At 35.1% G+C, this 21,562-nt stretch overlaps 1 protein-coding gene across 1 annotated transcript in view; it reads left to right on the top strand.

The window, feature by feature from the left end:
- LOC121319753 (TBC1 domain family member 22B-like) overlaps positions 1-21,562 on the top strand; it is a 201,882-nt gene that overhangs the window by 13,277 nt on the left and 167,043 nt on the right. Inside the window, exon 5 of the mRNA XM_041257529.1 lies at positions 16,435-16,505. Coding sequence (XP_041113463.1) covers positions 16,435-16,505 — 71 coding nt within the window. The remainder of the gene's footprint in view (positions 1-16,434; positions 16,506-21,562) is intronic.

The following is a 21,562-nucleotide window of genomic DNA, read 5'->3' as shown; positions in this document are numbered from 1 at the left end:
TGTGTCATAACACAAGTAAATTAAATTGTTTTTTGTTTAGTATCAAAATACTGCCACGTGCAACTTCTGTAGCCTTGCTTATTTTGAAATGTAATTCAAGTCAAATGTCAACTTTGTAATCTTTAATTTTATATTAACACCCATTGCAAATTCAATGCACTGAATAGTGAATGATTATTTTAGCTTATTATATTTAGACATTTGCATAGTGTCTTTAAAATAAATAAATAATATATATATATATATATATATATATATATATATATATATATATATATATATATATATATATATATATATACACACACAGTGCCTTATAGCCTGGAATTAAAAAAAAAAAAAAAAAAAATATATATATATTTTTTTTTTTCCATTTTTCTACACATCCTACCCCACAACTTCCAAGTGAAAAAATATTCTAGAAATTTGTAGAAAATTAATTAAAAATAAAAACTGAAATAGCTTTGTTGTTGGATAAGTGTCCACCCCCCTTGTAATAGCAATCCTAAATTAGCTCAGGTATAACCAAGTTAACTGACCTCCATCTATGTTACATTGTAGTGATTCACATGATTTCAGGATAAATGCAGCAGTTCCTGTAGGTTCCCTCTTCTGGGTAGTGCATTTCAAAGCAAAGTCTCAACCATGAGCACCAAGGTGCTTTCAAAAGAACTCCGGGACAAAGTTGTTGAAAGGCACAGATCAGGGATTGGTTTAAAAAAAAATATCAAAGGCCTTGAATATCCCTTGGAGCACGGTCAAAACGATTATTAAGTGGAAGGTGTATGGCACCACCAAGACCCAGGAAGGAGACTTGTCAGACAGGCTACCAAGAGGCCAATGGCTATAGGCTTTTATGGCTAAGACTGGTCAAAGTGTGCATGTTACAACAATATTCCAAGCACTCCACAAATCTGGCCTGTATGGTAGGGTGGCAAGAAGGAAGCCATTATTCAAGAAAGCCCACCTTGAATCCCGTTTTGAAGTATGCAAAAAAAAACAAGGAGATTCTGTAGCCATGTGGCAAAAAGTTTTGTGGTCTGACGAAACTAAAATGGAACTTTTTGGCCTAAATGCAAAGCTTTATGTTTGGCGCAAACCCAGCACAGCGCATCACCCAAAGAACACCATCCCTATTGTGAAGCATGGTGGTGGCAGCATCATGTTATGGGGATGTTTCTCTTCGGCAGGGACTGGGTCACTTGTCAGGATAAAAGGGAAAATGAATTGGGCAAAGTACAGAGAAGTCCTTGAGGAAAACCTGCTGCAATCTGCAAGAAAGCTGAAACTGGGACAGAAGTTCACCTTTCAGCATGACATTGACCCAAAGCACACAGCCAAAGCTACACTGGAGTAGCTATGGAACAAAAAGGTAAATGTCCTTGAGTGGCCCAGTCAGAGCCCCAACCTAAATCCAGTCGAAAGTTTGTGGCATGACTTGAAGATTGCTGTCCATCAACGCTCCCCAAGGAACTTGACAAAGCTTGAACAGTTCTGTAAAGAAGAATGGTCATATATTACCAAATCTATGTGTGAAAAGTTGGTAGAGACCTAGTCCAACAGACTCAAAGCTGTAATTGCTGACGAAGGTGCTTCCACCAAGTATTAACTTGGGGGTGGAAACTTAACCAATTATGATCTTTTAGTTTTGTATTTTTAATATAGAATTTTTTTCTCAATAAAAACTTTTTTTCCCTTCAACAGTGTGGAGTATGGTGTGTAGAGAAGTGGAAAAAATTCCTCATTTAAAAGTGTGAAACTCTGAGGCACTGACACAACAAAATGTGAAAAGTTCAAGGGGGTGTAAACTTGCTATAGGCACTGTGTGTGTGATATATATATATATATATATATATATATATATATATATATATATATATATATATATATATATATATATATATATATATATATAATAAAATAAATAGCCCAGGAATTACACTTATGCTTAACATGGCCAAAAGTTAAGTAGACTGGTAATTGGTATGCAGACTTTGGTGCAGCAGAAGAAGGGTTTATGTTATGTGTACTAAATGTCCTAAACATTTGTAGTGTCAGTGAACTGTGCTGGTATGATAGCAAATGTCCCATGCAGTGAATTGTGTAGCTGTCAGAAAGTTCATATTTGCATTCATTTTGAAAATGTCAACTCAAATTAAGGCAATGTAGCCATCAAAGTCTATCTAAATGTAGTTATTGATGATTTATTAAATATATAAACTGACTTGCCAGAGATGGACTGCCAAAATACAATATTAACTTGTGTCCATAATTAAACTACACGGAGGATACGAACAGGATAAACAAGTGAGCTGTCAGGGTACAATTGCTTTATTTTCTGCTAAAGAACTACCAAGTGCTTGGACATACATTTCATTAAAGTGAAAAGTTTTACATTTAAAGCAAAATCCTTTTTTTTTTTTTTTTTTTAATTATACTGTGCAGTACTAGTTCTATCAAGTTTATAGAGGATAAAAACATAATTGGTAGCTTTTAATTTAGTGTGTGTGTGTGTGTATGTATGTATGTGTGTATATATATATATATATATGTATATATATATTGGAATTTCAACTAATTTGTTAATAATTAAAAAGTTAATTTAATCTGTAGCAATTTTCCACCCAGCTCTGGAATACACATGGAACATCTCTCAGGTAAAACTGTATCATTTTAGACATCTCCGTCACAGATTTGAATTCCAGTATTAAAACCACTATCTACTACAAACCTTCTGATTCTCATTCGTATCTGCAGTATGACTCCTCACAACCAAAGGTTTGCTATGACTAAATTCCCAATTTTTAAGACTCAAACTCCCAGGAGCAACTTAAGTTTGTTGGCTGCATTCCTTCAACGAAGTGCAGCATGGAAAATAGTGCAAAAGATGTTTTCTAATTTTTTGTTAACAAATGCTTGGAGGGGGGGGCTCGTGAAACACCATTAAACATCAAACTCTGGTCTTTTGAGCTCTGTGGGGAATTGCTGCGGTGTGGATATGAATAATTGGACATTTCAAATTGGGGAGAAAATCAGAGGTACAATAATTGGGCAGACTTAATAAAAAAAATATATAACTTGTGCATTTTTCATGTTGCAAAATGTGAGATCTGCTGTATTACATCTGTATATACAATATATCTGCTTGTAGTACATGTAAGGTAAGATTTGGTGGAATTATTTTGTTAATACAGCTGAGATTTTCCATAGATTTTCCACAGTTGTAGAGTTGCACATCATAATCTGTATGGTCTTATTGATTACATGTTTTGAAGCATTTTTAAAAGCCTAGCCAAGTTGTTCCTTTTTTATATTGATTTTTTTTTAAATATTAATTTGTCTGAAAATCAGTATTGGGCTGTATATAGAATTGTGAGGCCACTGTCTTCTTAGGAAAGCATCTGACTACAGACTATTTCTTTATAGCCTTTGCTGTGGTTACCATGGCGATTTGTACGTCTGCTTATGAATAGTGTTGCTCTCGTCTTCCATTTGGTTCTGTGCATAGCACTGCAGCTGGGGGAGCTGCAGGTCCACACAATCTGGAAATACATACATGGCTCTACATTTGTTTTTTTGTTTTTTACTACTGAGGTACTGTTTTTACTAGCCTGGATACAATTTTAACTGGCACAATAATACATACAAAACTGTATCACCCTGCTCTGCAAGTTAATAAGAGTAATGTATTAGGTTGTCTGTTGGTGCCATTTAAAAATAAAATAAATAACCTTATGGATGATTTGCTTAATCTGGCTTTTTGCACATTTAACATGTTTTGACTAGATGACAATAAAAATAAAATCTGGAATAAATTCACCCAATGTTTAATTTTTAAACTATTATTGTATCTTATATACTGTTACTTTTGGCTTCAGAGTTGCTATGGCGTCTGTAAATTAGAAGAAAAAACAAATCCTCACCGTTTTTCAATATGGAAATCTGGTAATCCTAAACTACAAGGACAGTACAAGAAATTGAAGTTCTGATAAAATTTTTGGTCCGACACCAAAATCTTGCCGAACTTGACAAAAAACTCACCAAATAATCAAATATAGTCAATCTTTTCTCAAATTGCTTTGTTTTAATGCCGACAGCGGGAGAACGGTGCTGTACTGTGACTGCATTCTCCTACTGCTTACATTAAATTAGCAAAGTGCTTTCTTCCACAGAAATATGTAAGAATCTAAAACATGCTATATTAAAAACAGGAGCAATACGTCGTCATCAATAGCTGCCATCTTTAAATATGCCTTGCAGGATATTGTAAACATCTGGTTCACACATCATATAAGCGAGTCGAGTGCACTTGCTAATTGCACTGTGAACACAAACACTCGGTCCTGAAAAAAACTGAAAGGGTGGAAAAAAAAACAAAAAAACTTTAGCTCGCATCCATATTCTTTCATGATGGTTTTTAATTTCCATATGTTTAGTAATGTGCATGGTAACCAAAGAGAGCTCAAATTAAAAAAGTGCCTAACCCAAGCCTTTCGATAGATGCTGTTGTATTATTTCAGCTGTTTAACATGCACACATTGGCGTGTTTGTCAGAAAATTAAAATACTGTATTCAAGATTTGAAAATGCATGTATACAAATGATACTCTTTTTTTTTTTTTTTTCAAGCTGATACCATGGTAACAGCAATACTAAAAGGTTAACACATTTTTTTGGAATCCTAATAATAAACACTGTTCAAACAGTAATCATAATAAAAATAATCGTTCTCAGATCGTTGTCGCTTGTAGCCTCTCCCAAGTCAGCACCAATCATATTACTGATACGAGCGAGTCCTGTAAAGATTGTGCATGGCATTTCTGACCTGAACACATTGTATCCCAAATCAAAACTTTAGACAATTTGATCCTGTTGTCCAGCTTCCATGTGGCGTGTGTGGGTATTCATTGGTGCATCTTTTTTCACTGCAGTCATAGCAGCAGACAAACTACCTGCTATCTTGCGAACTGTTACTGTGAGACTGGATATGAGGGCAGCTAAATGTTGAATTCCCAACAAAACGCTGCTGTTTTTGGAAACTGAAATTTGTTTCACTGCCATATTGAAGCCAGATTAAGTCATTCTTGCACTCCACTCTATATTTTCGTCTTTTTTTCCCCATAATTTCTTTCTTTATCGTTATTGAATTAAACTCTTTACTTTTGGCTTATTGGTGCAATTGGTTCCTTAGTTGTTAAAATAAATTCATAAATACATTTTAAAACAAACTGTAAAAACCTGCCATTTCGAGGTCAGGAGTATTACCAACAGCGCTTCAGTACGTAGTCTCAGGTGCTGACTGTGCAACAAATAAGACGTGCAGTGGGAAAGTTGGGATGAGTAATTTCGCCGTTATCGGGGGGGGGGGGGGGGGGTAAAATGGGTTTGTAAATTTGATTTTCAGCTTTTTGGCACACTGACCCATTTTCCTGTGTTCATGAAGCCATGTGCACTATACTGTACACTTTATACAGTACATTAAAAAATGCAACCGGCCTAGTCAGACCTGTGGTCCTTCATAACTACTGGCCAAACTGCGATCTCTACCGGCCCCAGGCCGCCGGGCCATAGTTAGTGTCAAACCCTGACATATTACATATACTTTTATCATACAAAGGAATGTAATGTAATCCACTGGTTATAATCTAGTTTTAACAATTTTAGTAATATAGGTTTAACTGGGAAGTGTTTCTAAAGTTAATAACTGACATCAAGACTGTTTAAACCAATTTCATACATTTATCTAAAATTAATTGCGGAAATACATTCAGAAACCATATCTTTTAAAATGTCATTCCTTTGCTTTGTAAACATCTCTATATTAGGGATGGGCAACTGGCAGCCCATTTTATTTGGCCTGCACACATTTAGTCTGCCGTGATATATTTAATTATTTTTATTTCTCAGTCATACTCCAAGTATAAAGTGCCTTTTTCATAGTGGAAGTCTGATTGCTATAACTTGACTTCAGCCGGGTCCACACCTGAGCGATCAGTTACACAACCAAATCTCAAAATTGCGCAACTTAGTCACCTGCAACTGTTTTGTCCACACCTGAGCAACTAGTTGCGCAACAAATTTCCCGCTGTTATAGTCGTCATTTCTATAGTTATTTAAAATTCGATATGAAAAGCAGAAGCGTAATAGAGTATTGAACTAAGAAATCTCATCTTGGACATTGTTTATACTTTTCTGACTTTACCGGCTTACAGTGCAATGCTGTCTGCTTGTAGTACACATACACATTTGCCTTTTATTCTTGGGAGAGTAAGAGCAATAAACGAGTATTTGAGTACACGAGAATGAGAATACACATTCACTGTACTATAGCAGAATAATGTTTATATTTTATTTGGTAAAGGTACATTTTACTTAGTCTAGCTTCAGGGCCTCACTCCCATTGTCCCAGTCTCACTCTAGTAGGCCGCAAGAGTGTTGAAAAGTAAAAAAAAATAAAAAACCCAAAGACCAAACATCTCATTAAATTAAGGCACTGGCGATGATGTTACTTATTCTAGAAAGAGAAGGGTTTTAAAGTCACAGTTACTTCTCTTCTCATTCTCAAGTAGTGGAAGAAAGGAATACTTTTTCGCCCTTTCCACAACTGAAAGTAGTCCAATAAACACAGCTTTCATTTACACGTTTTAATCAACAGCTTGAAAAGCAGACGATAAGTATCTGTATAACATTTGCCATACCTTTTTGATCTAATTAAATAGAAATTAAGGTGCAAAATCAATGATATATTGCCAAGCTACTTTCTTATTAGAACACATGCAGTGCTAGTGAAATTTTGATTAGAATCCATCTGCTTTGTGTTATTTTGTTAATTAAGCTATCATAACAAATGCTTAAATATGAAAAACAAGACCTTAGGAGTCACAAAATGCACAGTGATAATTGATGGAAATTATTATCCTCATATTGTTAAAATATTATTTTATTTAGAATATTTGGTGGTTTTGATAAAGCACTTTGAGCATAATTTTAAGGTGTGAATGTAACACTAATCTGAACTGACCTACTGTACACTCATTTTATGTTAGGTGTATATAAAACATCTACAGGTATCTCCTGAGTTTTTGTATTCATCTGGTTATTTCTGATTTTGATTAAATGTAAGAAATATACACGCTATCTGCATAAGAGTGCATACTATTCCAAATATTTCACTAGTTTACATGCCGTTGTGTAGCCAAGAGATCTTAATGTATTCACTTTATAAAACTCAATATTTAAATCTAGTTTGACTTCAGCATCAGGCGTTTTTGAAACTTTAAAATCGTTCTGATTTCCAAAAGCAAATGTTAATAATAGTTGAGTTGTACAAGTTGACACTAATTATAAACAAGGAAAAAAAAAATTGTGGGCACCTTCCAACTGTTAGTTCCAATTAGTTTTAAGATGAAAGTAATGTACGTTTGTCTTTTACAAACTTTGTTGCTTTGTTTAATAAGGAGATTGGAAATCAGAATAATTTATTATGTAATCCCTTAATAATAGTGATGACTAGAAAGGGTTCAATATGACCTGAAAGCAGTTGCATCTGTGGTATTGCAGTGAGTAGCTTTGATACTGTAGCTTCACAGTGGATAATAGTCCAATATTAGTGCTTTCAATGCTCTGTATAACACTATAAATCATTATAAAACAGCTTTGGCCAAGAGTTTTGCATCAGCTACAATTTTAGGATTGAGGCATTTTATAATGTATATGATAATGTGAATAAACATAATTTAGGTATTTTATTTAATATAATGTAATCAAAGAAACAACAAAGTGATGTTGAAAAACTCTACCGGAAGCTGTAATAGTAGTAGTACAGTGTTTCATGTTAGATTTCAAAGTGTCACATTTTTCAATTTGTCAGTTCCATTGTGTGTGGAAAACTACAAAGAGGCATGTAATTAATGTGTTAACTTAATATTATCCAGCAGATTTAATATGACTTTATGAAGTAAAATTAGTTATTTCTATAGGGTGATGCCAGACTTTTGGCCACAGATGTAGTCCCGACAGAAAAAACATGATCTCGCAGTCATGGAAAAAAATATTTAATAAAAAATGGATCATTTTTATCTAGAGTTATTATACAACAAATACCTGATGTGTTGTTGTGTTTTTTTTTTTTTTTTTTTTTTTTTTTATGGACCTGGGGCTGGTTGCACAAAGTCTTAACTTAAGTCCAAGGCTTAGTTTGTCAAGCGAAATTGTTCTAACGTAAGACCTTGAAGCCTCAAAGCAAAACTTCGTAGGTCTTACGTAAGATTGGTTTTAAGCTACTGTTGCTAATAAATACATAAACTTATTTTTTTTTTCCATAGACCCGTGTATTGAAGTCATATATACATTGCCGTGGCATCCAAACCTCTTGGTGAAGCTGTGTAATTACCAACTTTGTGTAAAGCCAGTCAAATACCTTTGTTATGCAATGATCTATCCGTCAATGTTAGTTATGCAGTGCTTGAAAATACTGTATTCTTAAATCGGGTATATATATATATATATATATATATATATATATATATATATATATATATATATATTTATATATATATTTTTTTTTTTTTTTTTATCATGATTTTGTGTAACAGCAATGTATGTGTGTGTGGCTGTTATGAGTACAGACAAGTCGGGAATGAAGTTCATTAAAAAAAAAAAAAAAAAAGGCTGGTTGTGCAGAAAACATTCATGAATAGGGTTAAATAAATCTACCACTGAAGCTTTTTAATCCTTCTGGCTGACGATTTGTGAATCCCTGTGAAGTCTCTCGACAACATTTTAAAAACTTCCAGTGGCATAGAAACAAATTACCACACAAACTGGAATGACTGCGAGGATGCTGTGGCTTCTGTTAGTTGCAGGGTCCAAGTCATATGGTAACATTTCCAGTACAGTTATTACGTTCTCATTGTGGAAATGCAGTCTTTCAAAAACTGCAATGTTATTTAAATTCTCTAAGGGATTGTGTCTGTCCTTACATACTCTTTTCCTGTGAAATACCCTTTTAATTAAAGAAATCAGCACATTGGTGGTGCTGCTATGTTGGCTTATATAGCAACAGATCCCTTTTTTCCTATTCAAGCCTGGTGAGGGGGAGGCTTAAAAATTGACTTATATTTAAGATCAGGCTCAAGTTAAGACTTTTTGTGCAACAGTTCTTATTTGTTGTTATTAAAAGCATTTAAGACATTTTGTGCAACCGGCCCCTGCTTCAGTTAATTAAACAGCGGTAGAGTGATAGATGAGTGAGCACAATTCATTTTTTATTAAAACTTGACTTGGAATAATAATAATAATAATAATAACAGGGCTAGAAGTTAATTTTTTAAGGTAGTAATGAGGATATGCTACCTGCCTTGAATGTAGATAGCAAAATGTTCATATTTGGTAGTGGTTTATTCAACCTAATAATAATTATATATAAAAATAATAAAAAAAAAACTGTTTTAAGTAGACTGAATTTCACATATTAGGCCTATATTTAAATCAGAAAGTATTTATTGAAACCACCTTGTGTTCAACTAAGTAATGGAACTAATGCAATTCCTTGTCGAAATGTATTTTGTTTTATCCTTAAGATCTACACGAATGCAACCATATCTGTAATCCTAAGCATTTGATGATATGCCATCAGCACAGTTAACCAGGTTATGTTTCATCGGTGCATATTAAGTAGTACGAAATTATCCTCTTATCTGTATTCAGTCTAACAAATCACACACACCTATAAAGACAGCGATTTAAAAAGAAAAAAAAAACAAGTAACATGTGCCACATCATCATTGAATCCTGCTTGTATGATTATAAGGTTACAACCACAACCAGGCTGTTTTGAAAATGAAAGCTAATTCCAGCATGGCACTGCTACATTTAAAAGATTAATGCAATGTGCTATATTGACTGGTTTGTTCATAAATATGCATGCTCGCACCCTGCCTTTTCACTGAATTTTTGATGCTGTACAATTTTGAAGACGTGAACTAAGACGTAATAACAGAATAAGGGATATCAACCAAGATGCTATGTGTGCAACATTTCTTGTTAAAACACATGTTTCACTAGTTAAACAGGAGAAGTACGCATGGTAGTGATAATCTATTATAAAAAGAAAACAGTTAAGTTAATGCACCTCAAGATTGTATTTCATTTGTACAGATAAAACAAGGATGCTGTTACTTGGATCATGGTTATAGCTAGCTATTTGCTCCTGTTTTTTTTGTAGTCAGAATTTTGATAAAGTAATAATTATCTGTATATTAATATTAATCATTAATCTTTAGGATGGGTGAAACCAGGATTAACATTATAACAAAACAGGAGCAGATATTCTCCATGACAGGATTAAGTTAACATTTTATAGACCTGATTAAACTTAATGTCCTTGTTTAGGTCTTGCATGTTATCTTACCTTGAAATTGTATACATGTTGTTCTGGTACTGTAGATATTTGTACTCCACAGTCCAATACGATTTGCATTATGGGCCTTGTGCATATCTACATGGGCCGGTACAAATTAATGATGTGCATTTGAGGATATGTTTGGAATCAGGTCTAAACCGGGTATCTGTCATTGGAACCGATTCTGGTTCTGATTCTGGTTCCCAGACTATTTAGAAAAACATGTCTGTATGTCAGTGTGTAAGTGGTAGTGGTGGGGGTGTCATCTTATATACATATAAACAAGCACTAGTCCTACAGGTCTACGGCCACATAAAAACCATTAGAAAGACCACAACAATCACACAGCAAAAAATAATCTCTCATCATGTTCTAAAAGTCTAGTCTTGTAATTCTGCAGTATTGGATCTGGCATTGTGTGCAATTGGAAGGCCTAAATGCTGCGGCTGGTTGAGGAATCTCGCACTGTTCTTCAGTGCATACAGTCTGTTATCTATTTTCATCATCAATTCACTCTCAGCTGCTCTGATTCACATGTTGTAACATCTGAATGCTGCAAAGATTCAGGCTGTCAACTCTAGCTTTTCCACTTTGGTTCCCACATTTAATTTAATGTAATCTGCACATGTAAGATTGACAGCCCTCTTTTTCTTGCTATAGTTGTTTGACAGCACTCTAATGTGTTGATTAGTACAGTGCAGTATGTTGTAGTGACATTGCTTGGATCACGCATAGTCATTTTCTCAGCATTCCTCATACATCACAGGTAACAACAACAGCTTGTCAGTCTTTTAATATGTATAATTAAATGGCATGATGGTTTTGCTCTGATGAACAATACATTTATATCACAACACTATATATTCATAGTTTATACATCAAGGCAGTGTGTAGAACAGAAAACAATTAATCAAACAATGCAGAAACCATTGAAAACTGAAGGATTGATTGAGCAGAAATTGCGACATGCATGGTGTGACGACTACCACATGTTATGAATTGGAATGCAAAGCCAAGAAACCGAACCTTGGAAGTTCTGGAATAAATGGCATTGCTTGCCTTTTCTGTTAACTAATAGGAAGTGAAGGTCAAAGGAAGTTTAGAAATTGCGTGAATTTGTTACCGTAGAGGACTGTTTGATCTAAACATGTTTTAAAATACTGAAACATTTTGGGCCTTAGGATTTTCATTGCAAACTGTATTTTGTTCATATTTGTTACCTTCAGTGGTATATATTGAATTGGTGTTTTTGTTTATGATGCCGCTGTTTGCATAACAGACATACAGCAAATGCTGGTCCTACACAATATAGGCTGCTTTTCTTAATTGCTCTGAGCCCATTCTTATGTTGTGTGACAATATATTGTATGTATCGTTGATACACAGACTCAAGTGAAGCCGACATAATTTACACAAGGATAATACAGAACATACAGAATGTTCAGTTTACTAACAAAAATACTGTGCTAAAAAGCAAATATATATGACCTAAATATAATTATTTACAACCATCAGAAAAATTGTAAGATACAGTATTCACTTGACTCGCAATTCAGGGTACAAGCCATAAATTATATAACTCAGGCTGGAGACAGTGTTTCTTCTGGGATTTCAATTAACAATCTCCCTTGCTATATTATTTCAGCCTCCAAATTCCTCAGTTCCACCTCATGAGAGATTCTTCGCTCTGCGAACAGAAGCTAACATTATAAAGTCCTGCAGTCTGGCTGGCTATTTTACCTCCCAAGCAATACCGTTTTTTTTTGTTTGTTTTTTGTTTATTTTCTCCAATTTAGTTTTTTGTGTCAACACTGTGTGCTTCTCGGTGGCATCTTATGTTTATGGATTACTCCCCATCCTGCTGGTGCAATATGTAATTAAGGTGGCGATTATTAGTGGATTTAAAACAACATTCCATGTTTTTCATCTAATCAAAGTGGCATCTGCAAAAAATGTCAAGTCATTTACAAAAATATAGCTGATGAATTACAGGTTATTATATGTTAAACAAAGTGACAATGTATGACTTTATTTTAATATGTAAATGCTGGGGTGCCTTAAATCTAAATTGTAACCAAGACATGACCATCAAAGTGAGCAAGAGAGGAAACAAGAAGTCTTTGTTGTCCAAGGGAATGAAGCAAACTCCATATTTAAACCTTTTTCCACCACATAGTTTATAAAAAGGTGGCTCAACTGCTGTGATACTGTAATAACTTGTTCACATGGTACACATATTAAGACTATTCAGTTTCTGTTTTTCAAAAAATGTATGACCTGTAGTGGAAAACATGTCTTTACATAGTCTTTTTAACAGAGGTGAGGAACTTTTTTTTTTAGGTCATTGACTCATAGAAAGGACAAAAATTAAATTTCAGTTAGACTTTTTCCAACTGTGTGATTAATGCCACATAGGGAAATATAACAGGTAGTTTAATTAAGCTCAGGGTGCAAGATTCATTGACTAATTTTTGTAGGTGACAGCACAAATGAGTGTTCAAAGGTGTGAACTGCAAAGACATCCACACATGGCTTTATGTTTAATGAATTGAGTGCTTTTCCCCATAAAGTCTCACAGTGTAACCTGTGTTCATTAAAAGCGGTCTTCAGTATGTCACTCGGCTCTACACAGTTTTTTTACAAGGTACTCTGTAAAGATCAATTTTAGTTCTCATCTTTGTGTTCCACCTGTGCTAAAGCTAAATTTGGGCTTTGAGTGTGGCTAAAGTAATTTGAAAAGACATTAATAATATTAACCCTAGGATGCAGCCCAAAACCCAAGTGGTTGGGTCTGGAAGACCTGTACAAGCAATAATGTATATTTGCTCAAAAAAAATGACTTGCTGATCCCTTTATTTCATAGAATGTTAAATATCTTGTTTAAGGTTAGGCAAAAGCCTGAATAATGTATACCAAAGAATACAAACGTATTTACAACAATACAAATGCTCTAAACTATGTAATGGTGTTCATTGTTTTTTCCTTTCATATTGCTATGTAATAAAGGGACCAAAACGACCCAAGGAGCATTATTCACTGTAGGCAGCCACTCCTTGCACGCATGGCGGTCACATTTGAGTGGAGTTTTCGCGGCCTTTCTTCTTTTGTTGACCCTGCTCTTGGCTACGTGCCATGTGTTCTTGGATTGCTACACTACACTTCTCCATTAGAGTCGACAACGATTTAAGGAAGCCCAGGACTGACTTCCAACCTGCTTCTCATGAGTGGTGTGACCATTTCCCTTACAAGTTTATTTCTTGTAGGAATAAGCGGTATTTATGTGTCAGCCTTTCTCTGTAGTCTGGATGCTGTGTTTTGAACATCAAGTAAGCATTCAGCCTAGCTACATCCAGAACTCTGTACCAAAGGAACATTTTCCACCTTCTGGATTGTAGCATGCATGAATATATGTACGAACCGTCTGGTCAATCAGGTCGGTGCCACCTTTTTCCCTGTGATTTTTATTGATTGTTTTCCATTATATTCATATAACAAATTCAACATACAACAGTGCTACAAATGGATCCATGTAACCACAGCCGTTTTAATACTTAATGACATCTGTTTTCTTTTTCTGGCTCTCGTTATCCACTGACTTGTCGTGATGCATTGTGCTCAATAAAATGACAGCCTTGCAGAATCTTGTGTTGTGAACTTGACTCTTAGAAGCCTTCATCACAGCAGGGATGTCTGGCTTGTTTTGGCCGAGGTTCCTTACAGGTGTCGTCCTTTCTCGAGCAGTGCTTCAGCGAGGGGCATACTTGTGAAGAAATTATCTATTTTTATGTTGCAACCGATATTTCTGAATTGACTGCACAATTGCAGTACAATGTTTAATCCCAGATTCCTCTGGACTTCTTCACCAGATTGTTTTTCAGTGCAGACAGTTCCATCTAGGGCATATGATTTTCCTGCATCACAGTCATGGATAACAAACCTCTTATGGCAGTTAGCAAGAAAAAGATCCCTTATGAATCTGAAAGCTGAAGTCTGTTGTTGTTAAACCTCAGAAAAAGACGAATATCTTCAAATCTTTCGATAGAGATTGTGGCTCAATACATTGGGTTTGAGAGTTTATCTCCAAAGAGCTCCCGAGTGCAAACGTCAGTTTTTTTTCATATCCCGCTAAAAGAGAAAGGCCCAAAACAGCTAGAAGCTTGTTTTTAGATGCATCCTTCCTTACTTTCTTCTTACTTGCTGCTGTTCTTTGTCCTTCCAGGCATTGTTGTTGTGTCTTGGTGTTTTGCCTTGAGGTGGAGGATTTTTGCTCCAGTACATGCCATTGGGGCTAGTTTAGGTGTTATCTTGCACAGGATTCTTACATAAATTGAACATCTGAAGCTGACTGGCAAACGGTAATCAGCAGCAGCACGTTCTGAGAGAGTCATAATGTTTAATGACAAGAAATCAGAAGGGGAAATTGTAGTCAAGACAACAAAAGAATAATTAGGGTCTGCTGGACCCGATAACGAGACAGTTAGGGTAGTGATAAGAATGCAGCTTTTTCTCCTGTACGTTTTTTTTTTTTTTTTTTTTTTTTTTAAACTAACCTACAGAAACAATTGTCTTTACATTGTAGAAGAATGTGAGGGTTAATTATGTTCACCCCTTGGGGTATAATATCTCAATAATTACAGTATTACTTTTTAAATAAAACAGACTCAAATGTACCGACAAGTTATTTTGTTTGTACCTGTTTCAAGACCCCAAAGGAGCTTAATTGCTGGTTATAATTGGCTAGAGCAATAATCCCTGAGTATTGTCATAAGAATAGTTGAGCTAATGTTGTGCATAGAAGATTCCTGGAGTTTTCCATTTACTAATAAGGATGTCTAGAGCAAAAGGAGGAAATCTGATTTGGAACAATTCCTTTAGATCAGGGGTTCTCATGCCCCACCTTAGCAATTTATTCGAGCCTCTTGCCATAATAGAAAGAATTATAAATCGCACATCAGAAGTCAACCAATCACAGTAAATTATTTGCCAAAATTCCTGTAAAATTCAATCTTCTCTTGTGTACAGATGTCATCCCTTGCATAGAACTCCACATCTAATTCCAGTGTTCAAACACGTGCTTGGTGACGTCTGTAAAATGGATCATCCTCTTAACATCACTGTGACTTTAAAATTTGTTTAGTTTTGCAAAGAAAATAATACCGAAATCAGTACAAACTTTAAAACCACAAATTTTCTCTGTTGCACTTTTATTTTTTATTAAATAGTCTGTTATTAGCCAGTACATCACCACCGACGACACACTGAGAACAAGGTTAAATCCAACTTCCTTTATATTTTTGAACTTTTTGAGTTTCAAAATGATCATCCTCCTGTATGCAGGCGTGATTTCAATTGAGCGGATTTTCACTCTGAGCACTCTGTGCTGCTCATAAACTTGCCAGTTTTCAACTTGTCATATAATTAAATACTAATCAGTGAAGCACAATCTTTCTGCTTTAGAAGTATAAATGCTCTGGTAAACATAAATAATAAAAAGTGGATACATGTGTTACTTGCAAAAGAAAAACAAGGGAGGAAAACACAAGAGTCGACAGTTATACCGAGTCTCTTTGGATTATTTTTATGCTGGCTTTAATGAAAAGTGTGTTATTGTTAGTTATTCTAGTCTTATCATGAGGTTAACGTTTTGGATTTTGCAAAAATGTTAAATGCCACGTAATTATACTGAGATGGCAAGTAAGTAGTATTTTAGATTATTTTTAATAACTATTCTGAATAGAGAGCGAATGCGTGTATTTCCAAAGAGATTTCCAAATACTGTCTCTTGCTTTCTGTGCATTCAACTTGTAATTAAAAGTTTTAAGAATTAGGCCTACTGTTTGTCAGTCACAAAGTCTTGACATGAATTGTATATTGTTGTAAGTGCGGTACCATTCAGTAGAGCGAACATTGTAATGAAGTACTGGAGCTGAAACCTCCAGACAGAAGGGCTACAGGGTGGATTTTTTTTTTTTTTTTTAAAAAGATTGAAAACCGCTAGCCTAGATGATTAATCTCCTTTGTTTGTTTTTACAGAAGTGTTGCGGAAATTAAGCTGGTCTGGGATTCCAAGACAAGTTCGGCCAATAACATGGAAACTTCTTTCTGTAAGTTGCTTTTCCATGTTTTATTATTCTAACAATATATTTAAATTTGTGAGCATGTGTTTGTGTGTGACTGTGTAAACCCTTCTAAAGGAGCCGGGATGAAAGTACAATGCATGGACAGGACAATGCTTAGTTGTTTTAGTGGGTGAGTGCTGTTGCACATGTAGAAGGGTGTTTTCTAAGCCTATTTGCCTGGGAGGTGTTCATATCTTTCGCTGTATCAGTGAAACAGTAACCACATTTTATCAAATATCTCTTGTCAGTTGAACTGGTAATTGTTGTCCAATATCTAGATTATAGACCCACAAACAGCTGTGCTTATGCTTTTGACTAATAACCTCTTTTAAGTGATCGCAATCACATCTCCTGATGTGTTTGAAATAGTGTCACTTTGTGTTGTGATGGTTTGGCAGGAAAAATAAATTGTGGTAATTCAGCTGGTTGCTGTGTACTTTTGACTGCAGCTGTAAAAGCAAAGTAGTGAAACCTGGATTAAGTGGTCACACTGGGACCTGTCTTTTTTGGCTGCTTAATCAAGGTGTCACAGGATGGTAACATGTTGTCCCCAATCTGTTTTTTATGCTGTAACATAGTGTTTTTATGCTGTAGTGTTGTAACATATGAGCTGATAAAAACCTAAATAACTTTGATGTACACATGGTATATCTTTAAATGATCTTCATACAATTTTGTTTGAGTAATGCTTTCTCGTATTACAGGACTGAGCATACAAAGCAAACATCAACATGGTGCATTTTACCCTTTTAAATGTTCCCGTCTATCTAGTTTTAATGTCTGTTAGAAAATGTAGAACTTTCATCTACCAGTCAGGAAGCTCAAGTCCAAGGCAATGCGACATGGTAGATAACTGTATACAAGTGATATATAATGTCTAACTTAAAAAAAAAAAAAAAAAAAACAAGCCATGGAAAGCCAAACATTGAGAAATATGTAATAGTTATCCCTGTGAGGGGAGCTTGTACGAATTTGCAAATCTTCCACCATTGTTGTTGATACTACTTCTACTCCTAATAACTTTTAAAGCATTCATGGGAGTGTGGCAAAGTGGCTGCTGACAATGAACAGGTGCAGAGGTGATGCAGTGCAGGAATAATCACACGCAGACAATTGTAATCCAGTTTAGAAAAAGGGGTGCTTTATTTTATAAATCCAGGTCTGATGACCTCATACAATAATCCCAGGCAATACACAGCAATGTGTATTGCACTGTTTAATAAGAACGTGTTGCAGTCCCAAATAATAAACACAATTTGTACATCCACAATATACAATACACGATCACCAAATCCGGATGCGTGCTGTAGTGCTCGTGGTGCGTGATAACAAGTTTAACAGTGACTGTAGTGCAGTGTTGATCTGGTTTTGTGCTGGCCAGTGGCGACAGCTCCGGATTCATGTTTAGCTGTCGAGTGATATACAAACACAGACAGTTACTTAAACAGACATGAACAAACAAACAAAACACTCATGAATATTTTTTCTGTGCTTTTCTCTGCGTCTCACACCGTCCTTCCAGTTTATAACACAAACCGAGCAAAGGAAAAGATTTATGATTCTCCGGCCCCTTTATGCTATCACGCATGACCCCTTGGTAGACAATTGCAGCTGACTATTGCCTGCAGCTGCTACTTCGTTTACCTTCTGGGTCAATACGTTCCTGCAACGGAGTCTCACCTTCTTCCAGGCTGACTGACTTCCCGACCCAGGAAATGAACTGTCAGGCCAGCCCGTCCAAGACTTCACCTTTCGATACTCGACGCCCTGACAGGCAGCCTGCGGACTGTAGAACTCCTTAATGTTGAATCTCATGAGTATTAAAAGACTGTGAGCAAGTTTTTATAGTCAATATCAGTTACGATTTTGCACTTTTGGAAATAAAATACTTTATTTTCATAGAAATAAAAGGTATCTAAAACCAAATAAAATGCTGTATTTTGCACTCTTTATGATGACTATAAACAACCCTGTAAAAATAACTAAAATGAAATGTATGGAATTTATTATTTTATTGATTATGTTTATTTATTAAAATAATCATAACTATTATTATATTATTATTATTATTATTATAAACCTCTGCTACCCACACTCTTTTTATCTAGGAATCAAAGTCAGTTCAACCAATCAGATTTGTATGCAGGAGAGCCGTTCCCAGTGTAACAGCACCAGTCACGTGAGACCAGTTGCAGCCAGTCTTATTAGTGCTATATTGCCACTTTCAAACAGCGCATCTAGAAATAACGATAGCTACAGACCAGAAACTGGGATGGTATCATACTCTAATAGTGTTGTGATCAATTTGGTCTACAATCTAAATATTGTGAGCAAGGAGAGGGTTAATTTCTCCCTGCTAAAAAAGAAAACATGTTCATATGCACGTTTTAGTTAATTTAATTGTTTTGTTAATTGTTTTATTAGTAATTGTACATTTAATCTTTTGGTCCACGTCCATAAATTCTCCACGTCAGTCGGACGTGCCCCGTCAGACAAACCCGAACAGTCACTACATCTCTGGACACACAATGCTCTTTAGGATATATTTAACTTCAGGATACCTTATAGTACTCTGGACATAAACTGAGTAGAGACCTGTGTGTTACGGAAATAACCTAAGAAAGTCCTATAGTAAATTGGTCAAGTCCTATGGAATATCATGTAGGATTTCTTTAAAACCTTGTTAGTCCCATAGAATGTCCTATAGTACTATTGTAGGAAGACCCTTTTGAGTACTATAGGAGGATATGTTTTTAAAAGAATCCTTTAGGATTTCTCCGAAACCTTTTTAGTCCCACAATGTCCTATAGGGCGTGGTTTAATAGAAAAAAAAGTAGTGTATAAACCTTTTTGTGTATGTGTTTGTGTTGTAACCTGAAAGTATTTTGTGACTGGTAAAGAGCTTAGCTGTCCAGTATGATAGTTTAGGAGAATTCACCCAAAGTTTAGTTGAGTACTCTGTATGTGTGTGTGTGTGTGTGTGGTGTGTGTGTATATATAATATATATATATATATATATATATATATATATATATATATATAGATATATATATTAGATATATATACATATACACACACACACACACACACAGAGGTACCTAATTTTGTATAATTGGGGGGGGGTTATTAAGTAGAAACACAAGTAGCACCAAATGGCAGAACCAGTTCCAGTGGCATATCTGCACAATGCTGTACAGTACCTGTAATTCCAAAATGCAGCTTATTAAAGGGAACAATAACATGTACAACATGTTATAATATGGTTTGTTTATTGATAGATATATTGACATAACTATGTTAAGTTAAAACATTCCTTGCTCTGCTTTGTTTTAAATGTAGTGCTGGATGCTAGGGAATGTTTTTCACGATTTGTCATCAGATAATGCTGAGCTCAAAAATCACAGCGAAACCTGCTGCTACGAGACTTTTGGAAAGTAAACACTATTTATTATTTGCTTGGTGCTGATAGGTTAAAACAATAAACACCTGCTCTACATTGCAATGCTTAGTGTTAATTGGCTGAAACACTGCCAGCCCTCACACAGCCAATTCACGACAGTATTATAGGCAGTGCAGATCAACCATACACAGCTCATACGTTAACAAGAGTACAGTTGTGTTTGGCCAAACCGACAGCACTCGCATCCTTAGAAGTCTTTTCTTGCGATGTAAAGTAGTTCTGAGTTATCTTAAAATAAGTTATAGGAACTCTTGAAGCCACGCTCACCAGTATTGCTTTTCTGGTCAACAGTCTGAATGGGTCCATGTTTATAATACTCTTGAATGAGGCAATCTTTTGGCACTGCATCAAAAAATAAAAAATAAAAAAATCTAAACGTGCATATTTAACCTCATCCATACTGTACTTTTTTGTTTTTTTTTAAACTGCGTGGAGTTGGCTGTGAGCGTATATACCACACGTATCCAGCCAATCAGATTAGCGGTCACTGTAATAGGCAAGCGGGTGTAACTATTTTTAAGTAACTGTATTTTACAGTGTACGGTTTCCCTGGTTGAAACTGAGATATCCAGCCAATGGGATCACTGCTGTCCTGACCCCCTCCCCCAAACACATAAATAATTTTAAAAAAAGCATACTCACTCTGATGTGGCAACCGTCCCAGATGGCTACAGTGTAGCTATGCTAGTGATCATGAGCTACACTGGTAAATATTGAGTTGCCCTTTTTGTCAATCACCATTATTTCTACATCTTTTTGGTCATTCAGGGAAATAACATACCTAAATGTTTATTATTAAACGAAGTTTAAATTATTAGTAAGTACACATGTTTCGATATGAAAGCTGAACATTAACATCAGCAAAGAACAACTAAATTGCACGTGTTTAATGAAAAAACTATTGTAGCCAACATTTTCACTAAATATAATCAGGCTTGTGTGATTGTAAAATGCCACTTTTTGATATATTTACTACTGCTTAATCTAGTTAAAAAAAATAAAAGAATTGAACTTGTTCATGGCCCCGTGGCAACATTACCCTATTTTTTATTATAAAACCTGAAATTGTTTAATTTTTAATAACGGTCTGATACTCTCTCTTCCTTACCTTTTTTTCTTTTATTATTGTTATTATAATTATAATAATAATAATAATAATAATAATAATAATAAAATAATAATGGTCTTCTCCCTTCCTTCATAAATTTTTGCGAGTAGTAAATATTAAATATATGCCTGTATTTAAGTATTAATATTTTGTTGAGTCGTCTCTCCTGACTGCCTGCCAAGTTCACATTCACTTAAAAACGTTTTTTTTCTTACTGTTAGCCACTGTGCAGACCTTGGGTCAAACCAATGTGTTCGTGCTGTAGGGAGAATCTATTATAATTGTTTATAAATGTGGCCCATCCTCCCTGAATACTTTTCCATTTTTATATTTTATTTTAAAGATTTTAAAGCACTCCGATGCCAAACACAACAAGGTATAATACATAAATAATGACAAAAAAGTGTGTGTGGAGGGGGCAAAATATATAGTTTGACCCCCCAATATTCAATTATTACTTATCCTAAGTATTA

This window comes from Polyodon spathula, chromosome 8 (genome assembly GCF_017654505.1).
Source record: "Polyodon spathula isolate WHYD16114869_AA chromosome 8, ASM1765450v1, whole genome shotgun sequence".
NCBI lineage: Eukaryota > Metazoa > Chordata > Actinopteri > Acipenseriformes > Polyodontidae > Polyodon > Polyodon spathula.
The sequence above is the reverse complement of the archived record's forward strand: the minus strand, read 5'-3'. Positions and strand labels throughout refer to the sequence as shown.